General features: G+C 41.9%; 1 protein-coding gene and 1 long non-coding RNA gene across 3 annotated transcripts in view; one reads left to right on the top strand and one right to left on the bottom strand.

Annotated features, from left to right (window-relative positions):
* The window catches only part of LOC125243151, a 65,099-nt gene extending 52,729 nt beyond the window's left edge, over window positions 1–12,370 (bottom strand). Inside the window, exons 1-3 of one of the 2 annotated variants that reach the window (XR_007178982.1) lie at window positions 12,123–12,370; window positions 10,158–10,304; window positions 6,621–8,175 (exon numbers count right to left, since the gene is read on the bottom strand). This is a non-coding gene — a long non-coding RNA (uncharacterized LOC125243151). Of the gene's footprint in view, window positions 1–6,620; window positions 8,176–10,157; window positions 10,305–12,122 lie in introns of those variants that run through there. The other variant, XR_007178981.1, reaches the window with a different exon arrangement.
* A 5,518-nt stretch (window positions 12,371–17,888) lies between these two features.
* The window catches only part of LOC125243739 (angiopoietin-1-like), a 36,316-nt gene continuing 28,397 nt past the window's right edge, over window positions 17,889–25,807 (top strand). Inside the window, exon 1 of the mRNA XM_048153560.1 lies at window positions 17,889–18,354. Within this exon, the coding sequence (XP_048009517.1) occupies window positions 18,031–18,354 (324 nt within the window). The 5' untranslated portion in view covers window positions 17,889–18,030. The remainder of the gene's footprint in view (window positions 18,355–25,807) is intronic.

The raw sequence follows: 25,807 nt of genomic DNA, 5'->3' as shown, positions 1-25,807 counted from the left end.
CCTGAAAACGTGTCCCTGAGAAAGACAAATGAAGAAAGATCAAATCCTCTTTTCTCCTTTAAAGCGGAAATCAGTAAGATTTGCGAAGCTCCCCCTACAGGTTCCTTCAGTGAATCACACTGTCGTAAATACTCCAAGCGCAGCTCTGGACTACAAGACTACAACGCTCACCAGCGCAGTAGTTTTGCAAATACAGTACAAGAAATCTCAATGGAGGCGGGTAATTTTCGAAATTGTCTTATAAAGTCATAATATATACATTGTTTTTAAATTATCGTAAAGCATTTTGTCACTCTCGCGTGAACGTGAACATGAGGCGAGATTGTGTCGGGTCGGCGCAGCTTGCAAGTGCTGTTTTTTGGCGTAGACATGCCAGAGGGGGTTAGTGCTCGCCTCAAACACACCACTACAAGTCAATTAACCATTGTAAGGACTTAGAAAACTATTTATGAAGGTAAAAAAAGTTACTTAGTTCTGCTTTAATAAAATGTAGCCTTGAATATCATTGACAGTCTAGATGCAGCTTATGCCCTTTTGACCATTCATCAGATATCTAACAGGGTTCCCACTCTTTTTCAGCGATCATTTTCCAGGACATTTTCAATTTTACAAAAATGGGAATAAAAGACTGGGATTACGCCCGAAAGTAATATATTGCTCTCTAAGTCTTTGTGGTGACCAGGGCGGGCGAGAGCCGTGAGGGAACGGCGCGAGGCCGGTGGCGCGAGTGTTAATGAGCTTCACCTGGGAGGCGCACCGGCCTTGAGTCCCTCACGGAGGAGCTCCGGGAGCATAAAAGGAGGAGCGACTACAGTGAAGGACGAGAGAGGACCAGGCCTGGACTTTATTTTACGTTTTATTATGTTTGTGTGGCCGGCAGACGTCCGCAAGGGTCTGCCGGCATTACTTTGGTTTTGTTCTTTGTTTATTTTGAATTAAAGTTACGTTGAATGTTCGCCGGTTCCCGCCTCCTTCTTCCCATATTTACGAACTGTGTTACAGTCTTTAAAAGGTTTATTGCCATGACTTAACTATAAAATCAGTTTTTAATATGAGCTCTTAATCATACATTATGACTATGGAAGATTGTTTCCATTAAAAAAAAAAGGTAATTGCAACTTTACTTTTTATCTCGCTATTCTGACTTTTTTTCTCGCAATTGCGAGTTTACATAATTATGATTTGAAATTCGCAATTGCAAGATATAAAGTCAGAATTGCGTGATAGAAACTCGCAATTCTGACTTTTTCTCGCAATTGGAAGTTTATATCTCACAATTCTAAGAAAAGAAGTAAGAATCGCAAGATATAAACTGTCAAATGCCAGAAAAAAGTAATAATTGCGAAAAAAAGATCAGAATAGAATGATATAAACTCGCAATTCTGACTTTTTTTTCCTCACAATTGCGAGCTTAAATCACAATTATGTAAACTCGCAATTGTAAGAAAAATATTTAGACTTTTTTTTATTTATTATTCAGTGGCGGAAACAAGATTCCATAGTTTATTTTCATTACTTAACTACTGATGCACACTTCTATTTTTTTGTTGGCAGTAAGTTTTGGAAGATCATTATCTTTGCAAGGTGGACTTTTCAGGGTAAGAGATGGACTAAAAATAAACTCTAACACCTTACAGCTAGATTCCGATAAATAAAAAAGATAAATTCTTCAGACAGTGGTACAAGAGGATGTGGTGCTGGTCCTTCAAGAGTCACTCTCAATCTGTCTGTCTATAAAGCCTATAAAAACATCTGTCTTGTATTTTACTACAATTCAGTATGCGATTCTTAAATGGAGGGCATTTTTTAGGATTCTTTACCTAATCTAAGTCTCTGAGATCCTGACACCTCACACTTCTGGAGACTGCAGGTAGGTTGCAGTTCTGGAAAATGGTGGTGCTGAAGACTAAAGGTTTTCTGATGGTTTCACGCTTAATTCTTCACTGAGAAATTTTGCTGTCCAATGGTCATGCCTTAACTGCAATTTCTAGTATTGCATTAATATTGCATCCTTCTTGTGGGGATTGAATAATTTTTGACCTTTCACTCTGAGATAAATCTCTTTTTGGCTCATTTTACCATCTTTTAGCTCTTTGGTCTCTAAAGAAAAATCAATTTTCCAGGTTTTCAAGGTTTTCCAGGATGAGTGGGAACCCTGTCTAACAGGTTGAGACAACTGAATCAAATCAATGTTTATCTTTTTAGTTTAATACGTCTTGTCTTTAAGTTTTTGACTATGACCACAGATAAGATTAGAATTTGTGAAAATGAGCAGAGACAGTTTTTAGACTCTGGCCTCTTGGAGATCATATTTGCTCCATCTGTCTTCAGAGAGTTCATTTGTCCTGACATGGTTTTGACTTCGCTGACAGATTGAAGTGCTCATCCACTTAAATTTATATGGCTGATTGTATGAGGCACTTGTCACTTTTTTTCTTATTGAAATTGATTTCAAGACCGTGTTATTCTTGAGATTTAGGAAGGAGCGACTAGACTATTGAAACGGAGGCTGTGCTGATGCAATTTACTGCAATCGAGGGGTACAATAGTAAAACAGCCTGTTCTGCTGCCTATTGTCTGTAATGATTTTCTTTTTCTTCACTGTATTTTTATTTTTTTTCAATTTCACTTATAGTAGTCAATCATCCAAATTGCGTAAAGCCGTAGAGACTATTTATCATTATAGAATTGCACGGGAAACACTATTGTTTGTGTCTTCTGCAAAAAATGATACAATCTTTGTGGAAGTTTATGTCTGACTATCATTAACAGCTCTATGCAGTTTCATCATTGTCTCACAGCTGGCAACATACACAAGCTAAATGATGTTGGGCTGCTGAATATTTACATTTGTTTCATACTGAGCAATAAAAAGGATGCAAGATGAATTGTTTTGTAGAATTTATGTATTACAGATGTGCACTGTTCTTATGTTGCTTTGTTGAAAAACAGTTTTCACATTTGCAAACTCTTGTAGGGGAGACCGGGGGATTAGTTATACCACCATCACTTTAACCAATTAGAAATGAGCAATAGGGGTGAAATCACTATGATACATGATCACCACCCTACTGATGTGACAGTAAATGTTGTAAGATTTTGAGAAGTAAAAACTACTTTCAAGTGAAAAATTACTAGATTTTAATAGCATCTGCACAAGGTTGCAACACTACTTTCCAATTTTACTAGACCCACAAAGTTTACACATAATAGAACATTGCCTAAAAATGTTTGTAATTGGGTTGTGTAACTGTAGCTTATGTTACCATATACGTTAAATATTCATTATATCATCATCGTATGCAATTTTACTACTGTATTTTTTGTTTTTGGAAGTAAAACCATATAGCATATATAAGTCATTACCATATACACCGATCAGGCATAACATTATGATCACCTTCCTAATATTGTGTTGGTCCCCCTTTTGCTGCCAAAACAGCCCTAACCCATAGAAGCATGGTCTCCACTAGACCCCTGAAGGTGTGCTGTGGTCTCTAGTATCAAGATGTTAGCAGCAGATCCTTTAAGTCCTGTAAGTTGCGAGGTGGGGCCTCCATGGATCAGACTTGTTTGTTCAGAATATCCCACAGATGCTCGATTGGATTGAGATCTGGGAAATTTGGAGGCCAAGTCAACACCTCAAGCTCATTGTCCTTCTCACACCATTCCTGAACCATTTTTGCTTTGTGGCAGGGCACATTATCCTGCTGAAAGAGGCCACAGCCACCAGGGAATACCGTTTAAGGGTGTACATGGTCTGCAACAAATCTTAGGTAGGTGGTACGTGTCAAAGTAACATCTACATGGATGGCAGGACCCAAGGTTTCCCAGCAGAACATTGACAAAAGCATCACACTGCCTCCGTCAGCTTCTCTTCTTCCCATAGTGCATCCTGGTGCCATGTGTTCCCCAGGTAAGCGACGCACATGCACCCAGCCATCCAAGTGATGTAAAAGAAAACGTGATTCATCAGACCAGGCCACCTTCTTCCATAAGAACTGCCTTAAATCTTCATAGCAAGGATCTGGAAACATTCCATAGAGATTTTGGTCTTGACATGATAGCATTACACAGTTGCTGCAGATGTGTCGGCTGCGCATCCATGATGTGAATCTCCCGTTCCATTACATCCCAAAAGTGCTCTATTGAGATCTGGTGACTGTGGAGGCCATTTGAGTTAGTGAACTCATTATATTCAAGAAACCAGTTTGAGATTATTTGAGCTTTGTGACGTGGTGCGTCCTGCTGGAATTAGCCATCAGAAGATGGTACACTGTGGTAGGCAGTGGTGTTTAAAATGATGCTCAGTTGGTACTAAGGGGCCCAAGGTGTGCCAAGAAAATATTCCTCACACCATGACACCACCAGCAGCCTGAACCATTCATACAAGCAAGGTTGGATCCATGAATTATAGCATCAGTTTCCTGTTCTTAGCTGACAGGAGTGGCACCTGATGTGGTCTTCCATTCAATGTGTTCAGAGATGCTCTTCTGCAGACCTCGGTTGTAACGAGTGGTTATTTGAGTTACTGTTGTCTTTCTATCAGCTTGAACCAGTCTGGGCAGCGTTTCCCAAAAGCATCGTAAGCTTAAGTTGAAACCAATGGAGCTACGATCAATTTAGGCTTACGATGCTTTTGGGAAACACTGCCCTGGCCATTCTCCTCTGACCTCTGTTATCAACAAGGCATTTTCACCCACAGAACTGCTATTCACTGGATATTTTCTTTTTTTCTGACCATCTTCTGTAAACCCTAGAGATGTTTGTGCGTGAAAATCCAGTAGATCAGCAGTTTCTGAAATACTCAGGCCAGCCCCTCTGGCAACAACAACCGTGAATGTTCAAAGTCACTTAAATCACCTTTCTTTCCCATTCTGATGCTCGGTTTGAACTTCAGCAGATCGTCTTGACCATGTCTACATGCCTAAATGCATTGAGTTGCTTGTCATGTGATTGGCTGATTAGATATTTGTGTTAATGAGCAGTTGAACAGGTGTATCTAATAAAGTGGCTAGTGAGTGTAATTCACAATTTAAATCTACATAATAATCAACAAAAGAGTTTCTTATTTTAGTTAGGGTATTATGTGTTGCATTTTATGTTATTTAATGTTTATGGCATAATTTTAGTGATGTGTGCTTTGTCTTCGTGTCCACAGTATGACCCTGAATAAAATCTATATTCATCTACCATCTCGTTTATTATGTACCTTTCTATTTTAGTAGTTCAAGTAGATTGGTATATGCTTATACACCGCGTTCCAAATTATTATGCAAGTGACATATCAGTAAGATTTCAGTAGAATAAGTTTTTCTAAGAAAATGTATGTTTGTTTATTTATCCATGTCTTTTTAGATAACTGGTATCAATCTCAGACAAAATAATTTGCCAGATCTATGGAAACCCTACTTAGAGGTTGTTCCACATTATTAAGCAAGTCACAGTTCTCATGCAATATGGGGAGGAAGAAAGATCTTTCTGAAGATGAAAAGCATGAAATGGTGCAATGTTGTGCAAAAGGCATGAAAACAACTAATATTTTGTGAAAACTGAATGGAGATTATCAAATTATCATAAGATTTGTGAGTGATTCAGAGCACAGCAGAACTCGGTCAGATAAAGGCTTATTAATGAAAGTTCCTGTCAAAAAAATTAATTGTATTAAAAGGGCAGCTATAAAAAAGCCAGTGTTGAGCAGCAAACAGGTATTTGAAGCTGCTGGTGTCTCTGGAGTCTCAAGATGCTCTCCATGCAGGCTGGCAGTTGTGCGTAAAGATGCATTTTAGACACCACTAACCAAACCTAACAAAGAGAAACATTTACTGTGGGTGTAGAAATACATTTTCAAACAGTTTTATTGCTGTGGGTTTTTTTTTTTTGCAGCATGGGATAGTGCATAGTGCATTGTATTTCAGAAGGCACTATCCTCCTTTTTATATCATAGCTGAAAATGGCCAGTTATGAACTTCACATATCTTGCAAAAGTCATTTTAATACCCTCAGAGACCCTAAAGGGACCTTCCATCTCATTTCCCAATATTCCAGCCCAAATCATCACCCGCCAGCTCCTTGCTGACGTCGCAGTCTTGTTGGAACGTGGTGGCCATTCACCAACCATCCAGAAATCCATCCGTTTAGACCATCTATTGTAGTACGGCATTAGTCAGTGAATAAAACTATTTAAAAAAATGAGTCTTCATGTATTTCTAAACCCACTGTTAATGTTTCTCTTTGTGAGGTTTGGTTTGGAGTGGCTGAAATGCATCTTTACGCACAACTGCCAGCCTGCATGGAGAGCTTCTTGAGACTCCAGAGACACCAGGAGCTTCAAATACCTGTTTGCTGCTCAACACTGGCTTTTTTATAGCTGATTTAAATTTGATAATCTCCATTCAGTTTTCACAAAATATTAGTTGTTTTCATGCCTTTTGCACAACATTGCACTATTTCATGCTTTTCATCTTCAGAAAGATCTTTCTTCCTCCCCATATTGCATGAGAACTGTGACTTGCTTAATAATGTGGAACAACCTCTAAGTAGGGTTTCCATAGACCTGGCAAATTATTTTGTCTGAGATTGATACCAGTTATCTAAAAAGACATGGATAAATAAACAAACAAACATTTTCTTAGAAAAACTAAAATCTAAATGTTTATTCTACTGAAATCTTACTGATATGTCACTTGCATAATAATTTGGAACGCAGTGTATATAATTAAATATGGTTAAAATCTGTGGAAAAATAGTCACTAAAATGCAATTCTGTACTACCTGAAATATTGTCGCCATTTTTAAAGGTGATTTTTTTTTGGCAACCACAGCTGCCAGATGTTTTTTCTATAAATTTATCAGGATTTTTTTTTTTTTTTTTTTTAACAGTGTTGACAAAATTTTAATTAAATTAATTAATATATGCAGTTAAAAAATCTATACTCGAATAGATTCATACACAAACTGTTTTCTATTAGTGTTACAACCCATGTCGGTTGTGGAGTAGGTTGTAATAACAGCCTCCATGTTCTTAATTAATTTACATTAATTTGCTCATGCAGTTTATGTATAAGTAGTAGATTTTTAAGCTACTAAGTTAAATGTAGATACCACATCTTGAGCACAAAAACACTTTAAGAATGATTTTAGATGCCTAAACACTCCCGATCAACTAAGCTTCACAATGTGCTTTTTAAAAATGCAGGTCTTGTCACAGTCTGACACATACTGTATGGTAGTTAGTTGGATATGTCAGAGTGAAATGGTCAAAGGTCAGAGATGGTGTGTCAGTGTGAAAGTTTTACATGTGCGTTGAGTCACTAGTGATGAGAATAGCATGATCACATGTCGCTGTCACAAATCTCTTCTCTTACTCCTACACACAGTCACTCGTGACCTTTTCTGATCTAATTTTCCTATTGGGTTTTTTAATTTCCACCTACTTAAATTAACCCCATTTCTTTTGCATTTCTTGGTTTTTCACTTCAACTACAGGCGGTCTAAAAAAAATCATCTGAAAACCAAGGGGAGAAAAGTTCTGTGTCTTAGCTGCTCCTATCACTATGTGATACATATTGTATGTGCATTTAAACAGTGGTTAAGGGGGCAGGGGGATGTGGTTATAACTGCTGTCTCCCTCCTCTTCATGGTTAATTCCAGCACTAGCTTACAGACTTCTTGTCTTGATTGACCATTTGTGGTGGTGTAAATGATTACAGTTCGGTCATGTAAATGATGCTCACAGAATTGTGGTAAGTGATGCAGCTGGAATGATGGTGTGCATGATGGAGTTTCCATGTATTCATCCGTGACCCAAACTGTTCAAAGTCTGTACTCTGCTCATGTTCAAAAACCTTTAGAGTCTATGTAAAATATAAGAGAAGGAAAGTTCACCCAAAAAAAATAAAAATTCTGTCAATATTTACTCACCCTCATGGTGGTCAGAACCCCTTCATTTTTCTTCTTCCATGAAACAGAAAAGGACATTTAGCAGAATGCTGATGCTGCTTCTTTCCATACAATTTCATGATGAGCTGTCATGCTCCAAAAATGACAACAAAAAATATCTCCACTAAAAAAATAAAAATTCCCCCTCCACAACAGCTCTCAAGTCTCATTTACACTTCCATATATCTCGACATGTTGCAACTGGTTGCAGGATGTGCAACAGCCAATGTCAACCTGTTATGTAAAAAAAGTACACTTTAGCATACTTTTAAAAAGAGTTCTTATAATGTAAATAATATTAAAGTACTGTATATGCTTAAGTATAAATTGAATGTACTTCGAACACTTCATTGCATTAAATGAAAATGTGTTCTAGTTTACATTTCTATTAAATGCAATTAGCTTATCTTCAGAGTGCTATTTTGCCCCACTTAAATATAGGACTTAAGTACATTTTTATATGTAATTTCATAACTTCTATTGTCTATGAAAATTTATGATAAACTAAAATAAACTGTTATGTCATTTCACATTGGTAATGATGAAGTTGCAATTTAGTAAAATATATTAACTTTAAAGATTAAACTTATAATCAAGCACTTATATCTGCTTTAGTATGTCAGTCAACACATCAAAATAAAGTGCGCTTATTTAAAGCATGAAAAAAGATTATTAAAACGATTTATAATGCACTAAAAAATAGCTGTAAAAAACGAAAAATTTACACAGTAAAATACCGTTTTCCTTTGAAACAGTAATATACCATAAAACAATGCATTCTAGCCTATAGGTTACTTTCTCGAAAATAACAAATAATATTATCCAGAATGCATTGTTTTTACGGTATATTACGGTTTCAATGAAAAACAGTATTTTACTGTGGAAATTTGTTTAATTTTTTAACAGCTATTTTTTAGTGTGTGTACTAGTAAAACTTTTGTTGTTTTGATGTTATTACAAAGTGCACTTTTCTAAAAAAGAAGCAGTCATGAAAGTGTACTGTTGTTAAGTACACTTAAGTGGCCTTTTATTTCATTTATATTATATTTTTTAAAATATATTTTTCATGATTTGAAATACACAAGTGCACATTTAATAAAATTAAATACACTTCTTTTTTAAAGTAATACACAAATACAAATTGATACAGGAAATGTCTTCCAGAAGCTTTTGGAGTGACAAAATCTGGAAATGAGCAGTGTGAACATTCTGCTAAACATCTCCTTTCATGTTTTACAGAGATGAAAACAAATGATATGGGTTCTGTACAAATATGATTAAGTAAATGGGTGAACCAAACATTTGAACTTGTTACCTTTTGTAATGAAATAAAAACATTTTCCTGTAAGCTTGTGAGATTTATTCATATTTTTATTTTATTATGACTGTAAATACCCATCTTCTCCTCTCTTCCATCTAGAAGATTCACCTGTGTGTACTAAGTGTTTTATACTTCATATTCATCAGAAGGCAGGTCTGAGAAGTCTGTCTATCAGCTCTACACAGTATTATCTGTGTATAATATGCAGTGTGTTAGAAAGTATAGTGATTTGAGGATTTTGATTAATGATCAGACTTGGTGTAGATGTTAAGAGGCCTGGTGTAACAGTCCATTATGTAATGCTGGCATGAAGGAAAAAAAACAAAACAACCTTTGATGGATCCTTTACAACCGAGCTACGCCAGAAGCTGCAAGATCAGCTCTCTGTGTGAACAACAAATTAAAGAAAAAATGGGAGGGAAAGAAAAGGCCAAAAGAGAGAATTGCAGCAAACTATGAATACAAATGAACACTTTAGGAATGGCCGTAAGATAGATGGATAGCTCAGTATTTCCGGGGGTTTGATGATTGCATTATAGTAATGCATAATTTCCACACAGGGAAAAAACATGGCCTGGGCACCTCAGACATTGTATAAAAACTTTTGCGAGTATTAAAATATATGCCATGCTTTTATGAATTCATGATATGTTTACCTCCCAGCCTGGCTTTGCTGAGACAAGCTGTATTTTCTGAATGCAGATGTTTAGTATTTCCATTTGAAAACACTTCCAGGAGTGAATGATTCACATTGTACTACGCTCAATGTACATCACCCTGTCATCTGAATAAAACATCTTTCATGTGTAATTATGTTCTTCTCTTGGCAATGGTAAACAAGACCTTTAAACAAGAACAATCCCATGTTTCTGTCAGTATGAAACATCTGCGTTACCTGCATTTCACCCTGTAGAATGTAAAGTTGAAGCTGCCTTGCACAGACTGTCTGTTTCATACAGCCGGTCTCCTTCTGGGCTGATGAGTGGGCGGCATGCTGTGGATTTTCCGCTTCTGTTGTTGATGCTGCAGATCCTATCAGTCTCTGGAATGGGAAACATTATTCCAGTGTTTCATTGAGTAAAAATGCATAAATATTTATGGTGTGTTTCTTGCAAATCTCTTAATATCCAAATATGGCAAATCACGCATTCATCATAGTTTCGTATCGTATCGTATCATCACTTCTGTATGACTAAAAAGGTTTGTGTGCCAAGAGTAACCAATTTCCCCAAAGGGTTTAAAAAAAAAAAAAAAATTCTGAAGACACGCTTCGGGACCCTTTGAAACAATTAAAGAGAGAAATGTCATTGGGTGAAATGGTGTAGAAATGTTAATAGCCTTAGAATAAAGTATTTTAATCTTATAGATGATATTAAAAAATGGTGTGCTGTGGAATCAGGGCTGTAACCACTATAGATATTGATTCAGTATAAGTTTATTGATCCATTAATGTAGGTTTTCAATGGCAGATTATTTAACATCCATAGAAAGACTGAAGATATTTTTATTACAGTGCATGCTGTGATCTGTGCTTATACACTGTCACCATCCACACAACTGGGCTCTTCTCAAACAACTCCTACTGAGAGTATTCCCTTTTCATTTCAAAAAATTTCATGCATGGGATGCAGTTTGCGTTTGATTGACTTGAATAGCATCTGTCCTGAATGTTGCCTTCAATGTAAAAAGGCTATATATAAAAAACACGGCTGAATTGTACAGCCATATCAAGCTGGAGGCAGGTGAATTATGGTCCTGTCACCATGTTACTTTCGTTTTTCGGAAACATCTTCTCGTGTTCCCCTCCATTCCCTTCAACAGCCTGTCAGCTTCATGCAAATAATCTCCCAGACCTTTCAGGGAAGGCTTTTTATATGTAAATCTACTCTGAATCATCTGCCTTTTTCTTTGTAAACATGTTTTATTTGTTGGTTCATCAGTTTATAAAGATCCCTGTATAGAATCGTCTCATTATGCGGAAGTGTGAAACACTGCATATTGTGGTTATTTGAGATATGCTGCTATGGACTTTTGAGGGAACTGATTTCCGTGACGGAGTAAATTGGAGCAGCGTTTGATTTTAATGCAGCTTATGGCGACATCTAGTGAATGAGTCAGTAAACAACAGGTCATTCTGACGAAAAACATTCACTAGAAAATCACAAGTAGGTGAGTTTGATCAAGGTTTGAGCTAAACTCTGCAGGACATTGAGGAACCCTGTTATAAACATTCAGGAATAATTGTGTTTAAGTGTAAACAAATTACATTATATGTGTTTACTTAAATATAATAAATTAATACATTGTAATCAGTGGTGTGCGGTGGTGTTTTAAAATGAGGAGGCAATGTCCTCATTTATGTCCCTGTTACACAATGTTCCTGGTTAAGTTAACATTACATAAAAAGAGAGACCAAATGAAGACTTCAGATGCAAAAGCCTCTAAGTGCCGTCTGAAACGTTCTTCTAAAATGAGCATTTTTATCAAGCTCGTATGTTTAGGTTCAGTAATTTCACTTTAATGGCAATTAATAGGTCCTTTTCATTGCCATTAAGGTGAAATAACTACATAAACATACAAGGTTGATAAAAATGCTCATTTTAGAAGAACATTTCAGACGGCACTTAGAGGCTTTTGCATCTGAAGTCTTCAAATACAATTCTATTTTGTATTTTTACCCCGTGTAATGTTCTATTTATTAAAACCATGTATAAATTTCATCAAGTTAGTGTTTTTACGCATTTTTACATTTATATAGGCTATTATTTATAAACTAATATTTAGCTTTTCTTTTTAATGGTCAATTTATTTTCAGCGGTCATCAAGCTTGTACACACTGGTCACTCACTCACAGACGTACCTTTAATTTCACCACGCTGATTGCTCACTAAAAACCGCTGCAGTCATCATGTTTTCTGGCCATTTCGAGTTTGATTTTGACATTAAATAAAGCGGTGATATCTAAGTGACAGTTGTTTACTTGTTTTCGTGCGCGTTCTAGTCGAATCGGCCTGAATGAAGACAGTGATGGATGGCGTTAATGGGAAGACTAATTAAAAAGTAAGAGGCGTGATTTATCGCATGAACCAATCATGTCTAATCATAACCGATCATATCCAATCATAGCGCGATGGAGGCACTGTCTCCTCTCACGTGACTTTCCCCCATTCATTCTCAATTACCCCCCACCAAAGAATATACACTTACAAGAAGCGACATTTAAAGGTGCTACAGAGGATCTTTTCGTCGACTGAGAAACCAAAGACTGTTAGTGAGTTTTTGAAATGAGCGCATGCGTAAGAACAACCCCCCTCCTTCACAGCTCATTTCAAAGGAACGCCTCCCAAAACTCGTGCACGAGTATTGGAACACGAGTGTTTACCACCGGCATTCGATGTGTCGTGTTAGTGGATTCATTATGTCGGACTCACCGCAGGTAACTCATAATCTGTAGTTGTTACTCCTGTCTCCTGAGACCAAATCACAAACAGTCCTAATCCACCCAAAGACACTGTACACCATTGAGGCAATAGCAATAGAGCCTTAGTTGCTGAACTTTCCTTCATAAATGCAAAACATTTTTATTTATAGATTTGAATCTACGATGAAATGCAAAAAAAAAAAAAAAAAAAAAAACTTTAACAAATAAATAAATATTGTCTGATTACCTGTGGCAATGGTTTTCATGAGTTCACACTTACAAATGATTGAATAGAGTAAAAAAAAATGTAGCCTATATAATAAGCGTATTTGGTGTGCTGTCCAAGGGGATTGACTCAATCCGATTGAGGGCTCCGAGCTTGGAATTTAGCCCAAACCCAAAGTTATCTCCGTATCTCCAGCCGAGAGTGAGGAGCGGGGTGGCGGAGGGATGCAGAAAACTGTCGAAGTAACTATAGGCGAGACGACTCTCGTCTGTGTATATATTCCTCCTCTCGAGCTGATTAGAAAACTGTTCGAATGTGTTTCTCCCAAACTTTGTTTATAAAACATAATTTGTCACTTGAATTCTGCATTCTCTTGAGATGCAGACATCCAAGAGGTGGACAATTAAGTGTATATACTAGTTTAATTAGTGACACTTAGCCTATTTTGAAACCTTTATGGCAACATTTTATTTTGACTATGGCAACATTTTTATTAAAAATATTTATTTGAATAAGGCAACATTTGTATTTTAAAACCATTATTTTAATATGGAAACATGACACATCATTCTACAATATTTCTATGATTAAATCGCTGACTTCAGCCAATCACTGTGTGTTTACTCCATAGCAACGAGGTCAACCCCGCCCTTACTCTTAGCTTAAGACTTCTGTCTATTCCTTTGTAAAAGTTTGTCTCAGCAGCTTTGTGAATAGGTTTTAAGAGAAAACTCTTAGCTAAGAACTTTTACTGCTATTTAGGAGAACTCTTAGTGGTAAGATAAAATGTTTTGTGAATACGGCCCCAGATCTTCGTGATGACGAGCGAGTAAAACGGTAGTGTTCTTTATCTCTCCGGTAGAGGGCAGTGTACATTACATGTGTGACAGCTGACATCAACATGTGCACTGGTTTGCATTAACTACATACTAATGTTTCTCTGCTTACTGTTTTTCAGTGGGATATTGTTTTAAAACGTTTATTGATTCAAATCTAGAGATTGCACAATCTAAAATTCTAGAGACATATACCAGTAGCTGCTATCTGATTCATACCTAACATTGACAAATATTTACTCTCCAGTCTTAAAGGTGCTAAAGAGGATGTTTTGTTTTATACATTTCTACAATATTACTTGAAACTGTCTTTACTAACTGATAAAACATAATACATAATACATCATCTGTGCACGAGGTAGGGCCTTAAAAACATCAGCCAATCGTTTACGCGATCATCGCGTAAACAATTGGCCCTCTGGCTTGTCAATCACTGCCATGACGTTCCCTGTGAGAGACGAGCGTGGCTGCGCGCTCCAGTAACTTTCCACACTCCACAGGCGCCGCATGCAATGTTTTTGTCAGGAGACAGGAGTAACAACTGCAGATTATGAGTTACCTGCGGTGAGTCCGACATAATGAATCCACTAACACGACACAGCGAATGCCGGTGGTAAACACTTGTGTTCCAATACGAGTGTTTACGAGTTTTGGGAGGCGTTCCTTCGAAGGAGGGGGGTTGTTCTTACGCATGCGCTCATTTCAAAAACTCAGTAACAGTCTTTGGTTTCTCAGTCGACGAAAAGATCCTCTTTAGCACCTTTAATACAGATGATAGACATCTGAAAAACACTTCATGCCATTCAAGTTACACTTAGACAAAAAGGGATACCCTTTACACAACATTTAAACAATAGACTATATTATTTTGATGTCTAATCTTAAGGAAGATATCTAGCCTCTACTTGTCTTTGTCTCAGAAGTTTGTATTATGATTGTGTTAGATGTGGTTGGAGATTATCTTCTTGATTTTATTATATCTGTCATGTGAGTCTATGAGACTTCACCTTCCAATCTGAAGACAAAGTGACCATATTTCATAAATGTATGTTTGTATGCTGATGTTGCTGTACTCTTTCTTATAATGCAAAAAGTATAGGCACATTTCCTATCAGGAAACATCTGTAGTGTTACCAAACAAAATGATTATTAAAATTCCTTTCCGTTTTATCCAGGAAAATAGATCATAGTGTTCTGAAAGTTATAGTTACACAGATAGAAGATGTAGGGCTGTAAAATGCCCTCTGAGACAGGATGAAGCGCAGACAACAGACTGTCTTCTGTCACCATCAGGAAGAAGTATAAAGCAAACCGGTTTGAAAAAAAAAAAAAAGAGTATCTCTCTGCATTAAGCTACTTTGACAGCTAACCCAGAAAACTCCGTCTGACCCTGAGAATTCAGGGGATTGAATGAAAAGAAAGCAGGAAAATAGCTCAGTAGCTCCTATTTTCAGAAGGGTGAGTCTCCTGCCACTTTATATAAGAAGATGATATGTGAAGTATGATATCCTCCTGTCGCACTCTCACATCAACACACCGGAATGGAATTAGGATTGATTGTGAAACCTTGTTTTTATTGAGTCAGTTTGGTTATAAAGCAAAACGCATGGCTCACACTCTCACAAATAATTACAGTTTTGATTGTTTTCCAAATGCATGTTTATTTTGCTTCATAGGTCAAAGAACAGGAAACATGCAATTGAAATAATTCTCCAAGTCCTAAAATAGTTTAATTACATGCATGCCACCAATGAGACAATAAAAGCTGACTAATTACTGAAACATTCCTATTGAGCAATTATTTATCAGGAAATGATTTTATACATACTTTTTAGTTTATGGGAGTCATGAGATTATTCTCTGGAAGAATAATAGAAATGTAAAACCCTTGCCTTTTACTGACATTAAAACACACAAAAAGTGTAGTCACAAAAAGGTCTGTTTATATTATGATGTTTAATGTATAATAACGTTTAATGGTAATGTTTAAGTCCACAATTGAATGTTTTACTAGGATTAATGTCAAAGAAGTAAAAGCTGCCATAGTATTATTTATTGTAATAAAATATTGTTTAAGAAAGAGTTTTTGATTTGAGGATCAGGGTTTTTCAGTGGTACTACATCAACATTTATCTATCAGATTCATTTAGTTTTAGATCAGTATCAAGCAGTTTGTGTTTAAGTTGGCATGAAACTGAAGTTGCCATCTTTTCTTCCCTATTGTGCGTATATCTGAGTGAAACAGCTTCTCGAACAAGAAAAAATGTAGGGTGTGGTTTGCTATTGGTGGATCTCATGTGAGTGACAGGTTGTCCCGCCCTCACACCAGTAAACACGTCATCAGAGAAGAGATGTCTCAGCAAGAGGGAGGGGAGTTATTTTGATTAAAGATTATGGAGGCACATAAATAAAAAAATCAAATAAATTAAAGACTTGCATGGATAAATCATTTTTACAAATACTGCATTATTACGTAAAATGCACATAAAGACTTAAAAAATAAAAATGATAAAAATGAAAATCATTGATGTTTCCCTAAACACACACATATGGAAGAGGATTAGAGCCAAGCAATAATAAAAAAATAAAACCATCTCGAGATTAAAGTTGTTAAATTTCGAGAAAAAACTCGTTAAATTTTGAGAAAAAAAGTCGAAATAAAATGTTGAGAATAAACTCGTTAAATTTCGAGAAAAAACTTGTTACATTTCGAGAATAAAGTCGAGATAAAATGTTGAGAATAAAGTCATTAAATTACGAGAAAAAAGTTGTTAAATTTCATGAAAAAAGTCGAGATAAAATGTTAAGAATAAAGTCATTAAATTACGAGAAAAAAGTTGTTAAATTTCATGAAAAAAGTTGAGATAAAATGTTGAGAATAAACTTGTTAAATTACGAGAAAAAAACTTGTTCAATTTCGAGAAAAAAGTCGAGATAAAATGTTGAGAATAAAGTCATTAAATTATGAGAAAAAAGTAGTTAAATTACGAGAACAAATTTCTTAAATTATGAAAAAAATGTCGTTAAATTTCGAGAAAAAAGTCGAGATAAAATGTTGAGAATAAACTTGTTAAATTACGAGAAAAAAACTCAACATTTTCAAAATTTCTCAACATTTTATCTCGGCTTTTTTCTCGAAATTTAACGAGTTTTTTCTCATAATTTAACAAATTTGTTCTTGTAATTTAATGACTTTATTCTCAACATTTTATCTCGACTTTTTTCTCGAAATTTAACAAGTTTTTTCTCGAAATTTAACAAGTTTATGCTCAACATTTTATCTCGACTTTTTTCTCGAAATTTAACAAAATTTTTCTCGTAATTTAATGAGTTTATTCTCAACATTTTATTTCGACTTTTTCTCGAAATTTAACGAGTTTTTTCTCGAAATTTAACAACTTTAATCTCGAGATGGTTTTAATTTTTTATTATTGCTTGGCCCTAATCCTCTTCCGTACACACACACACACACACACACACACACACACACACACACACACACACACACACACACACACACACACACACACACACACTTCCCAGAACTTTTCTGTGGACTCCCTAGCACTCCCTTGTGGACCACAGTTTAAAAAGCTGGGATTTATCAGATGCTTGTATTCTAACATTAGGCATTGCACTAAAGTTGCAAAGTTTGTCAGAATAAAAAAATAAAACCTTGTTATTGTTTCTGTAATTAATTATATTAAAATGTTATATGTTTAACATGGACACTGAGTTGATGAACAAACAAACAAATAAATACACTTTATTCTAGTTGTGATCTATATCCTGACACATTAGTATTATCTTTGCTCTATAGGTAAATGTTTTGCACTTATCTTTTGTCTCTATTTCTGCTATAAAAGCGATCACACACACACACACACACACACACTGACACACATACTCTCACTCACATTCTTTCACAGTCTGCCAGCAGTTTACTCTTACAACACTCAGACCCATTTAAAACACACACACACACACACTGACCAGCCATCTGTAGATACTCTTCTGAACACACAGTCTACAAAACCCACTGTAAACTCTCTCTCTGACACACACATACCTGTGGAGACAGAGGTGACAATCACTTGTTCTATGGCACTGGAGCAGGACAGAGGATTGGGGTGTTTATGATAAATTCACAGGGATCATAATGTCTGGAAAAAATGTCTTCTTTGTATGTTAAGATGGACCTTTCCTAAATGCATTTATTTAGAGATGATCATTCACTTAATCTATAAAAGGAGATTTGGCAGTCTGTACCTGCTTTGCCATAAAGATGAAGATCACTGTTCTTCTACATCTGACTCTATTGCTGGTGAGGACTTCAAGCATTGAAGATTCATCTGTGGAGAAATTAACAGATACTTCTGGTGGCAGCAGTCAGCATTTAAACTCTGTTCAGCATGGAGAATGTAGCTACACCTTCATACTGCCAGAACCTGAGGAGAGCAGGACTGGTAGCTGGCCAGAAGAACATGATGGTAAATATGAAGGTAACAGTGTCCAGAAAGAATCTCCACAGGGGAAGCAAAGCCACTTAAACCAGCGGATCCAACACCTGGAGCTTGCCATGGAAAATTACACCCACTGGATTCAAAAGGTAAGTCAATGTGTCGTTTAATCCTGTTGCTAACCAAAGCACTGCGAGTGGAGAGTAAACGGATTACACACAACAATAAAGGTTCATTATTTGCATCTATTATTTCATGAAGAACCTTTCATTTCATTTAGGCACATTTAATGCACCAATAAATTGTGGAATGTTGTGGAATGAATTTATCTTTGCTACATATCACTGTACATTTTCATTGTAAAGTGGGCTTTAATCACAGAGCTCACATAAAAAACATTAATACACTTTAGGCTTAGTTCTGGATCCATAATTTCTGTGTCTGTTCATTCTCTCAGTGTCAGGCAATACTTTGGGGAACAGCTTTACAGTCAATGATTTGATTAGCCTCATTTTCTATGTCATTTTCATGTTACAGTCTAGCGCAACACACTCTCATGACAATTCTTCACTGTAAAAAATAATCGTAAATTTACAGGTAAAAGACTGTTACTGTTAGTTTATCCAAAAATGAAAATCACCCCATGATTTACTCTCCCTCAAGCCATCTTAGGTGTATATACTTTCTTCTTTCAGACAAATACAATCTGAGTTATATTAAATAATGTCCTGGCTCGTCCAAGCTTTATAATGGCAGTGAATAGAGGATGAGATTTTGAAGCCCAAAAAAATGCAACCATCTATCATAAAAGATTACCACATGGCTCTGGGGGTTAATAAAGGGTAGCGTAAGCTTTGGCGCCTATTGCTGGTCAAACATATAGGGCTGGGTAACAAACTCAAGCTCCTCTTCTCTTATATTGAAATCCTCCGACATTTCTCTTTAAAGTTTCTCATTTTAGACTTCTAACTGATGACCGGTGTTTTGTTTTGCTCTATTCTCTGCGCTTCCGTGTTTGTCAATACGTCATGCGTCGGGTCAGAGTTCACTTTTTCGCCGTAAATTGATGTGTACGGCCATCTGTCTAGATATTTTAGTTCCCATTCAGTCGGTCACGTTCGACGTACGTCGGACAGACCGACGAATAGGAATCTCGCCAGAGAGGCCAATCTACTTCGAGTGTAACTAAACGAGCCAATGCACATTGGCATGCAATCATCTGCATCAGCTGCTCGCCTCGCAGCGCGGGTATATAATGAGCAGCAGGTGCGTTGCATCTTCAGCTTTTCGCTTCGGAGCCGAACTACTGAGCAAACACGGTGGTTTCTACGAGCGAGTGTTTGAAGACGGACTTCAACGAGCCAGCTCTCTCTCTGACTGCTCTTCTCGTCCGGTGCAGGAGGAACAGCACAGCAGCGGGGCCGATTTTTTCTTCTTTGCTTTCGTTTTTGCCTTTTTTATTTGAGCAAAAAAAGCTGTGTATCAGCGTGAAGGCCGTTTTCACGGCTGGTGACGGTGCGCTTTAAGAGCGCTAAAAGGCTGTTCTTACAGCTGGTAAGAGCAGCGTCTGCAAAGAGAGTGCACACGACAGGCTGCACATTCCCTGTCTGTGCTGCAGCGGCTTTCCCCTGCGTGCTTCGGCACTGAGAGAGTTAGTCCCTGAAAGAGCTTACACGAGTAGTTCGCGTCTTTTTAAAGATGTCGTTCTACTTGTGTGCTGCTGGATGCGGTCGTTGCCTGGCGCCTCGGGATGGTCACCAACGCTGTATCGCGTGCTTGGGCTTAAGGCACGCTGAGGCGGCGTTTGTGGACGAGTCATGTACCCATTGTGGGAAGATGACCGTCTCGGAGTTGCGGTCTAGACTCCAGTTCCTGCAAAGGGGCGGAGTCCCAGTGCCGCTGCCTCGTTCCAATCCTCCTCAGAGGGTTGCTGCGGGCGGCGGCACTGGTGACCTGAGGATCACGGTGAGCGCGTTTCCTTCGGGGAACCAACCCCCTAGGAACCCTCATCCCTCCTGCACTCCGCAGCCAGTAGAGCTGCCGGGGGAGCGCGGTGGACCACCCCAGAGGTGTGTACCATCCGTATCCTTCGGAGCTCCCCAAGACGACCGGATGTCGATCGCTGCATCGGAGGGTGAGCCTGACGCTTCTGGGGATGACGATTCGGCGCAGCTGCCTCCCTCGGGAGTGACAACTGTGCCCGATTCAGACCCGGAAATGATGGCTATGCTTTCCCGGGCCGCCAACAGGGTCGGGCTCGTGTGGAATCCTCCACCGTGTCCCGAACCCTCGAGGTTGGACGATTGGTATCTCGGGGTGGCAAGGGCTGGTTCTCAGCCCCCCACCCCAGTGCCTTTCTTCCCGGAGGTGCATGAAGAGCTCACTGGCACGTGGACGGCACCTTTTACTGCCCGAAACCGTGTCGGTGGGTCCTCCTCCCTCACCACCCTTGACGGCGGGGCAGCGAAGGGTTATACGCGCATACCCCCTGTGGAACGGGCCGTTGCTATGCAACTGTGCCCTAACTCCACCTGGCGGGGGGAGCCGTCTCTCCCTTCCCGGGCCTGTAAGCACTCGTCGGATCTTACCGGCAAGGCTTACCAGGCCTGTGGGGAAGCTGCCTCTGCCCTACACGCTATGGCGTTGTTGCAGGTCCATCAGGCCAAGGCACTGAGGGATCTGCACGAGGGTGGTCATGACCCACAAGTTCTTCAGGAACTTCGTGCCGCGACGGACCTCGCGCTTCGTGCGACGAAGGTTACGGCGCGGTCAGTGGGTCGTGCGATGTCCACACTTGTGGTCCAGGAGCGCCATCTCTGGCTGTGTCTCGCGGACATGAGGGATACCGACAAGGTCAGGTTTCTTAATTCCCCCGTGTCCCAGACCGGCCTGTTCGGCGACGCGGTCGAGAACTTTGCCCAACAGTTCTCGACTGTACAAAAGCAGTCTGAGGCCATCAGTCACATCCTGCCGAGGCGGTCAGCTGCTGCTCCACCACCGCCCGCAGCACCTCAGACTGCCCGTCGCCGAGGGCGCCCCCCTGCGGCCGCCCCCGCTCCCGCGCCCCAGCAGCAGCAGCCTCCAGCTAAGCGGCGCCGTGGAGCCGGTCGCGGTCGGAGCACCCAGCCCGTCCCGCCACCCCCAAGAAGAAGGGTGGCAAGGCCAAGTCCAAGCGGCCCTAGGACGGGCGACCCGGAGATGGAGGGGACTGCTCTACAGGAGGTGGTGACCGCACCGCTCCTTCCCCCGGAGGAGGGCCGGGTGGAGAATCTTTTGTTTCCTTCTGTTTTTGTTCCGCCGCTGGCCCAGCAGCCAGCGGTACCCAAATTCTCAATAAAAGAGCAGTTTCCTCTATCTCCGGGTCCGAAGAGGGCTCGGAGAGCAGTGGGAGGGCAAGAACCTCACCACTCTCATCCCCCTCTTCTGTCGCCAGCGGACAGCAGCGAGCAGCAGGCAGGCAAAGCCTCGACTGCTCCCTCTGTCCACCCGTGGAAGCAGGTAAGTGTTGCACAGCACACTGTGACGCCGCTTCGGGCCGCCTCGCAGAGAGAGCCTCCCGGGCCGCGTCCCTGCGTTCCACCTCGCTGCCCCGCTGCGGGTGCGCCTGTGGTTCCTCTGGTCCCGCTGGTGCGGTCTCTGGGAGCCTGGTTAGCGCTCCCCAGTCCGTCCCGCTGGCTCATTCGGACCATCAGGCTCGGCTACGCGATTCAGTTCGCCCGGCGTCCCCCCAGGTTCAGGGGCGTCCACTTCACTGTAGTGAAAGATGTCGATGCCCCTGTCTTGCGTGCGGAGATCGCAGTCCTACTGGCGAAGGATGCGATAGAGCCGGTCCCTCCAGCCGATATGAGGTCAGGGTTCTACAGTCCCTACTTCATTGTACCCAAGAAAAGCGGCGGGTTACGACCGATCCTGGATCTGCGAGTCTTGAATCGGAGCCTTCACAAGCTACCGTTCAAGATGCTCACGCAGAAACGCATTTTCGAATGCATCCGTCCCCGGGATTGGTTTGCAGCGATCGACCTGAAGGACGCGTACTTTCATGTCTCGATCCTTCCGCGGCACAGGCCTTTCCTGCGGTTCGCGTTCGAAGGTCAGGCATATCAGTACAGAGTCCTACCCTTCGGGCTGGCCCTGTCTCCCCGCGTCTTCACCAAAGTCGTGGAGGGAGCCCTTGTTCCCATGAGAGAACAGGGTGTTCGCATCCTCAACTATCTCGACGACTGGCTCATTCTAGCACAGTCCCGGGATCAGTTGTGCGAACACAGGGATTTGGTGCTCAGACACCTCAGCCAGTTGGGGCTTCAGGTCAACTGGGAAAAGAGCAAACTCGCCCCGGTGCAGAGGATCTCTTTTCTCGGTATGGAGTTGGATTCGGTCGAGCAGATAGCACGCCTCACAGAGGAACGTGCTCGGTCGGTGTTGAACTGCCTGAATACATTCAATGGCAGGACAGCGGTCCCACTGAAGTTCTTTCAGAGGCTCCTGGGGCATATGGCGGCTGCTGCGGCTGTAACACCGCTCGGTCTGCTTCATATGAGACCGCTTCAGCACTGGCTTCACGGCCGAGTCCCGAGATGGGCGTGGCAACGCGGCACGTTCCGGGTGCCAATCACTCAGGAGTGCCGCCGAACCTTCAGTCCGTGGTCGGACCCCTTGTTTCTTCGGGCAGGAGTGCCCCTAGAACAGGTGTCCCGGCATGCTGTGGTGTTCACAGATGCTTCTGCCACCGGCTGGGGTGCCACGTACAACGGGCATGCAGTGTCAGGGGTTTGGACGGGACCCCATCTGCATTGGCACATCAACTGCCTCGAGTTGCTGGCAGTACGTCTTGCTCTGGGCCGCCTCAAAGGCCTGCTACGGGGCAAGCATGTACTGGTCCGTACGGACAACACTGCGACCGTTGCGTACATCAACCATCAAGGTGGTCTACGCTCCCGTCGCATGTCGCAACTCGCCCGCCATCTCCTCCTGTGGAGTCGGAAGCATCTGAGGTCGCTTCGCGCCATTCATGTTCCCGGTGTGCTCAACCGTGTGGCCGACGAGCTATCACGAGCTGCGCTGCCAGGAGAGTGGCGACTCCACCCCCAGGTGGTTCAGCTGATCTGGAGAGAGTTCGGAGAGGCTCAGGTAGACCTGTTTGCCTCACCAGAAACCTCCCACTGCCAGTTGTTTTACTCTCTGACCGGGGGAACACTCGGGACAGATGCACTGGCACACAGCTGGCCCCGGGGCCTGCGCAAATATGCGTTTCCCCCAGTGAGCCTACTTGCACAGACCCTGTGCAAAGTCAGGGAGGACGAGGAGCAGGTCTTGTTAGTTGCGCCCTACTGGCCCAACCGGACCTGGTTCCCAGAACTCTCACTCCTCGCGACAGCCCCTCCCTGGCCCATTCCTCTGAGGAAGGACCTTCTTTCTCAGAGATGGGGCACTCTTTGGCACCCGCGTCCAGACCTCTGGAAACTCCATGTCTGGTCCCTGGACGGGACGCGGAGGTTCTAGGTGACTTACCCCCGAGGTACTTAACACCATCACTTCGGCTCGTGCATTGTCTACGAGACGTGCCTATGCCTCGAAGTGGAACCTGTTCGTCGAGTGGTGCTCTTCTCGCCGAGAAGACCCCCGAAGATGCTCGATCGGTGTCGTGCTTTCCTTCTTGCAGCAAGGGTTGGAGCGTAGGCTGTCCCCCTCCACCCTCAAAGTCCATTCTGCTGCTATCTCCGCTTACCACGACCACATAGATGGCAAATCTGTTGGTCAGCACGACCTGGTCGTCAGGTTCCTTAGGGGGGCGAGACGGTTAAATCCTCCTCGTCCCCCCTCCATACCCTCTTGGGACCTCGCTCTGGTGCTAAGAGCACTCCAGATTGCTCCCTTTGAGCCTTTGCAGTCGGCAGATTTAAAGATTCTGTCTATGAAGACTTTGCTGCTGGTTGCATTGGCCTCTATCAAGAGGGTAGGGGACCTGCAGTCATTTTCGGTCGACGAATCGTGCCTAGAGTTCGGGCCGGGTGACAGCCACGTGGTACTGAGACCCCGGCCTGGCTATGTGCCCAAGGTTCCTACCACTCCCTTCAGGGACCAGGTGGTGAGCCTGCAAGCGCTGCCCTCGGAGGAGGCAGACCCAGCCCTGGCTTTGCTCTGTCCAGTCCGCGCCTTGCGACTGTACATAGACAGAACTCGAAGCTTCAGGACCTCAGACCAGCTCTTTGTCTGTTACGGAGGCCAGCAGAAGGGAAAGGCTGTCTCCAAGCAGAGGATGGCCCACTGGATAGTGGATGCCATCGCCCTGGCTTACCAAGCTCAGGGCGTGCCCTGCCCGCTCAGGTTGCATGCTCACTCCACGAGAGGTGTAGCATCTTCCTGGGCGCTGGCTCGTGGCGCCTCGCTAACAGACATTTGTAGAGCTGCGGGCTGGGCGACACCTAACACGTTCGCTAGATACTATAGCCTTCGTGTCGAGCCGGTCTCCTCCCGTGTTCTCGCCTCAGGTCAGAGGCACGGAGAGGCCCCGGCTTAGTGTCGGCTTGCTGCGCTGCGTGCGCTTTTTTGCTCCAGAGAGTCCCTACGGGCAGACCCTGTTGAGTCCTCCGGTTACCCTTCGGCAGCCGACGTGGCGGAGCGTCCGGCGCCAGGCCTATACTCCGTTGAATCCTTGAGAACCGGATTTAGGCTGGGTTCCATATGTGTGACCCTACGGGGATCCCATATGGCTTCTCCACGGTTGCTCCTAAACGAAGCCCGTGTCTTTCCCTCTGGGAGAACCCATCTCTACCGAGTTGGAGTCACCCCAGTTCTTCCATATGTAGCACAGCCCTACAGGGTTAGTCCATATGTACTTCTCCACATAACTCCTTCGGGGAAGGATGTGGCTTCCGCAGCGTTCCTTTCAACGAAAGGTTACGCTTTCCCAGCGTTATCCAATAGTCTCACTGAATGGGTTTGGGAACAACAGTGATCGACCCTCTCTGTGTGTTAGCCCTGTCCCACCGTCCGCAGGCAAGGGGGTTCAGGTGGCTTACAACAGAGCGCTGGAGGAGGGCAGCTCCTGTGGCGCTTTGGTAGGGATTCCTATTCGTCGGTCTGTCCGACGTACGTCGAACGTGACCGACTGAATGGGAACGTCTCGGTTACAAAGGTAACCCTCGTTCCCTGAAGGAGGGAACGGAGACGTACGTCCCGTCGCCACAGTTGTTGTCCTGCTGTGCTGCCGCCTGCTTAGTTCGGCTCCTCAGCGAAAACCTGAAGATGCAACGCACCTGCTGCTCATTATATACCCGCGCTGCGAGGCGAGCAGCTGATGCAGATGATTGCATGCCAATGTGCATTGGCTCGTTTAGTTACACTCGAAGTAGATTGGCCTCTCTGGCGAGATTCCTATTCGTCGGTCTGTCCGACGTACGTCTCCGTTCCCTCCTTCAGGGAACGAGGGTTACCTTTGTAACCGAGACGTTTTTAAAGTTTTAAATATAGATATTTTTCTAACACAAACACATCAGTTCACTTCAGAAGGCCTTTATTAACCCCCCAGAGCCGTGTGGTTATCTTTTATGATGGATGGTTGCACTTTTTTGGTCTTCAAAATCTCATCCTCTATTCACTGCC

This window comes from Megalobrama amblycephala, linkage group LG13 (assembly GCF_018812025.1).
Source record: "Megalobrama amblycephala isolate DHTTF-2021 linkage group LG13, ASM1881202v1, whole genome shotgun sequence".
Lineage (NCBI taxonomy): Eukaryota > Metazoa > Chordata > Actinopteri > Cypriniformes > Xenocyprididae > Megalobrama > Megalobrama amblycephala.
This window is presented reverse-complemented; position numbering and strand designations above follow the sequence as displayed.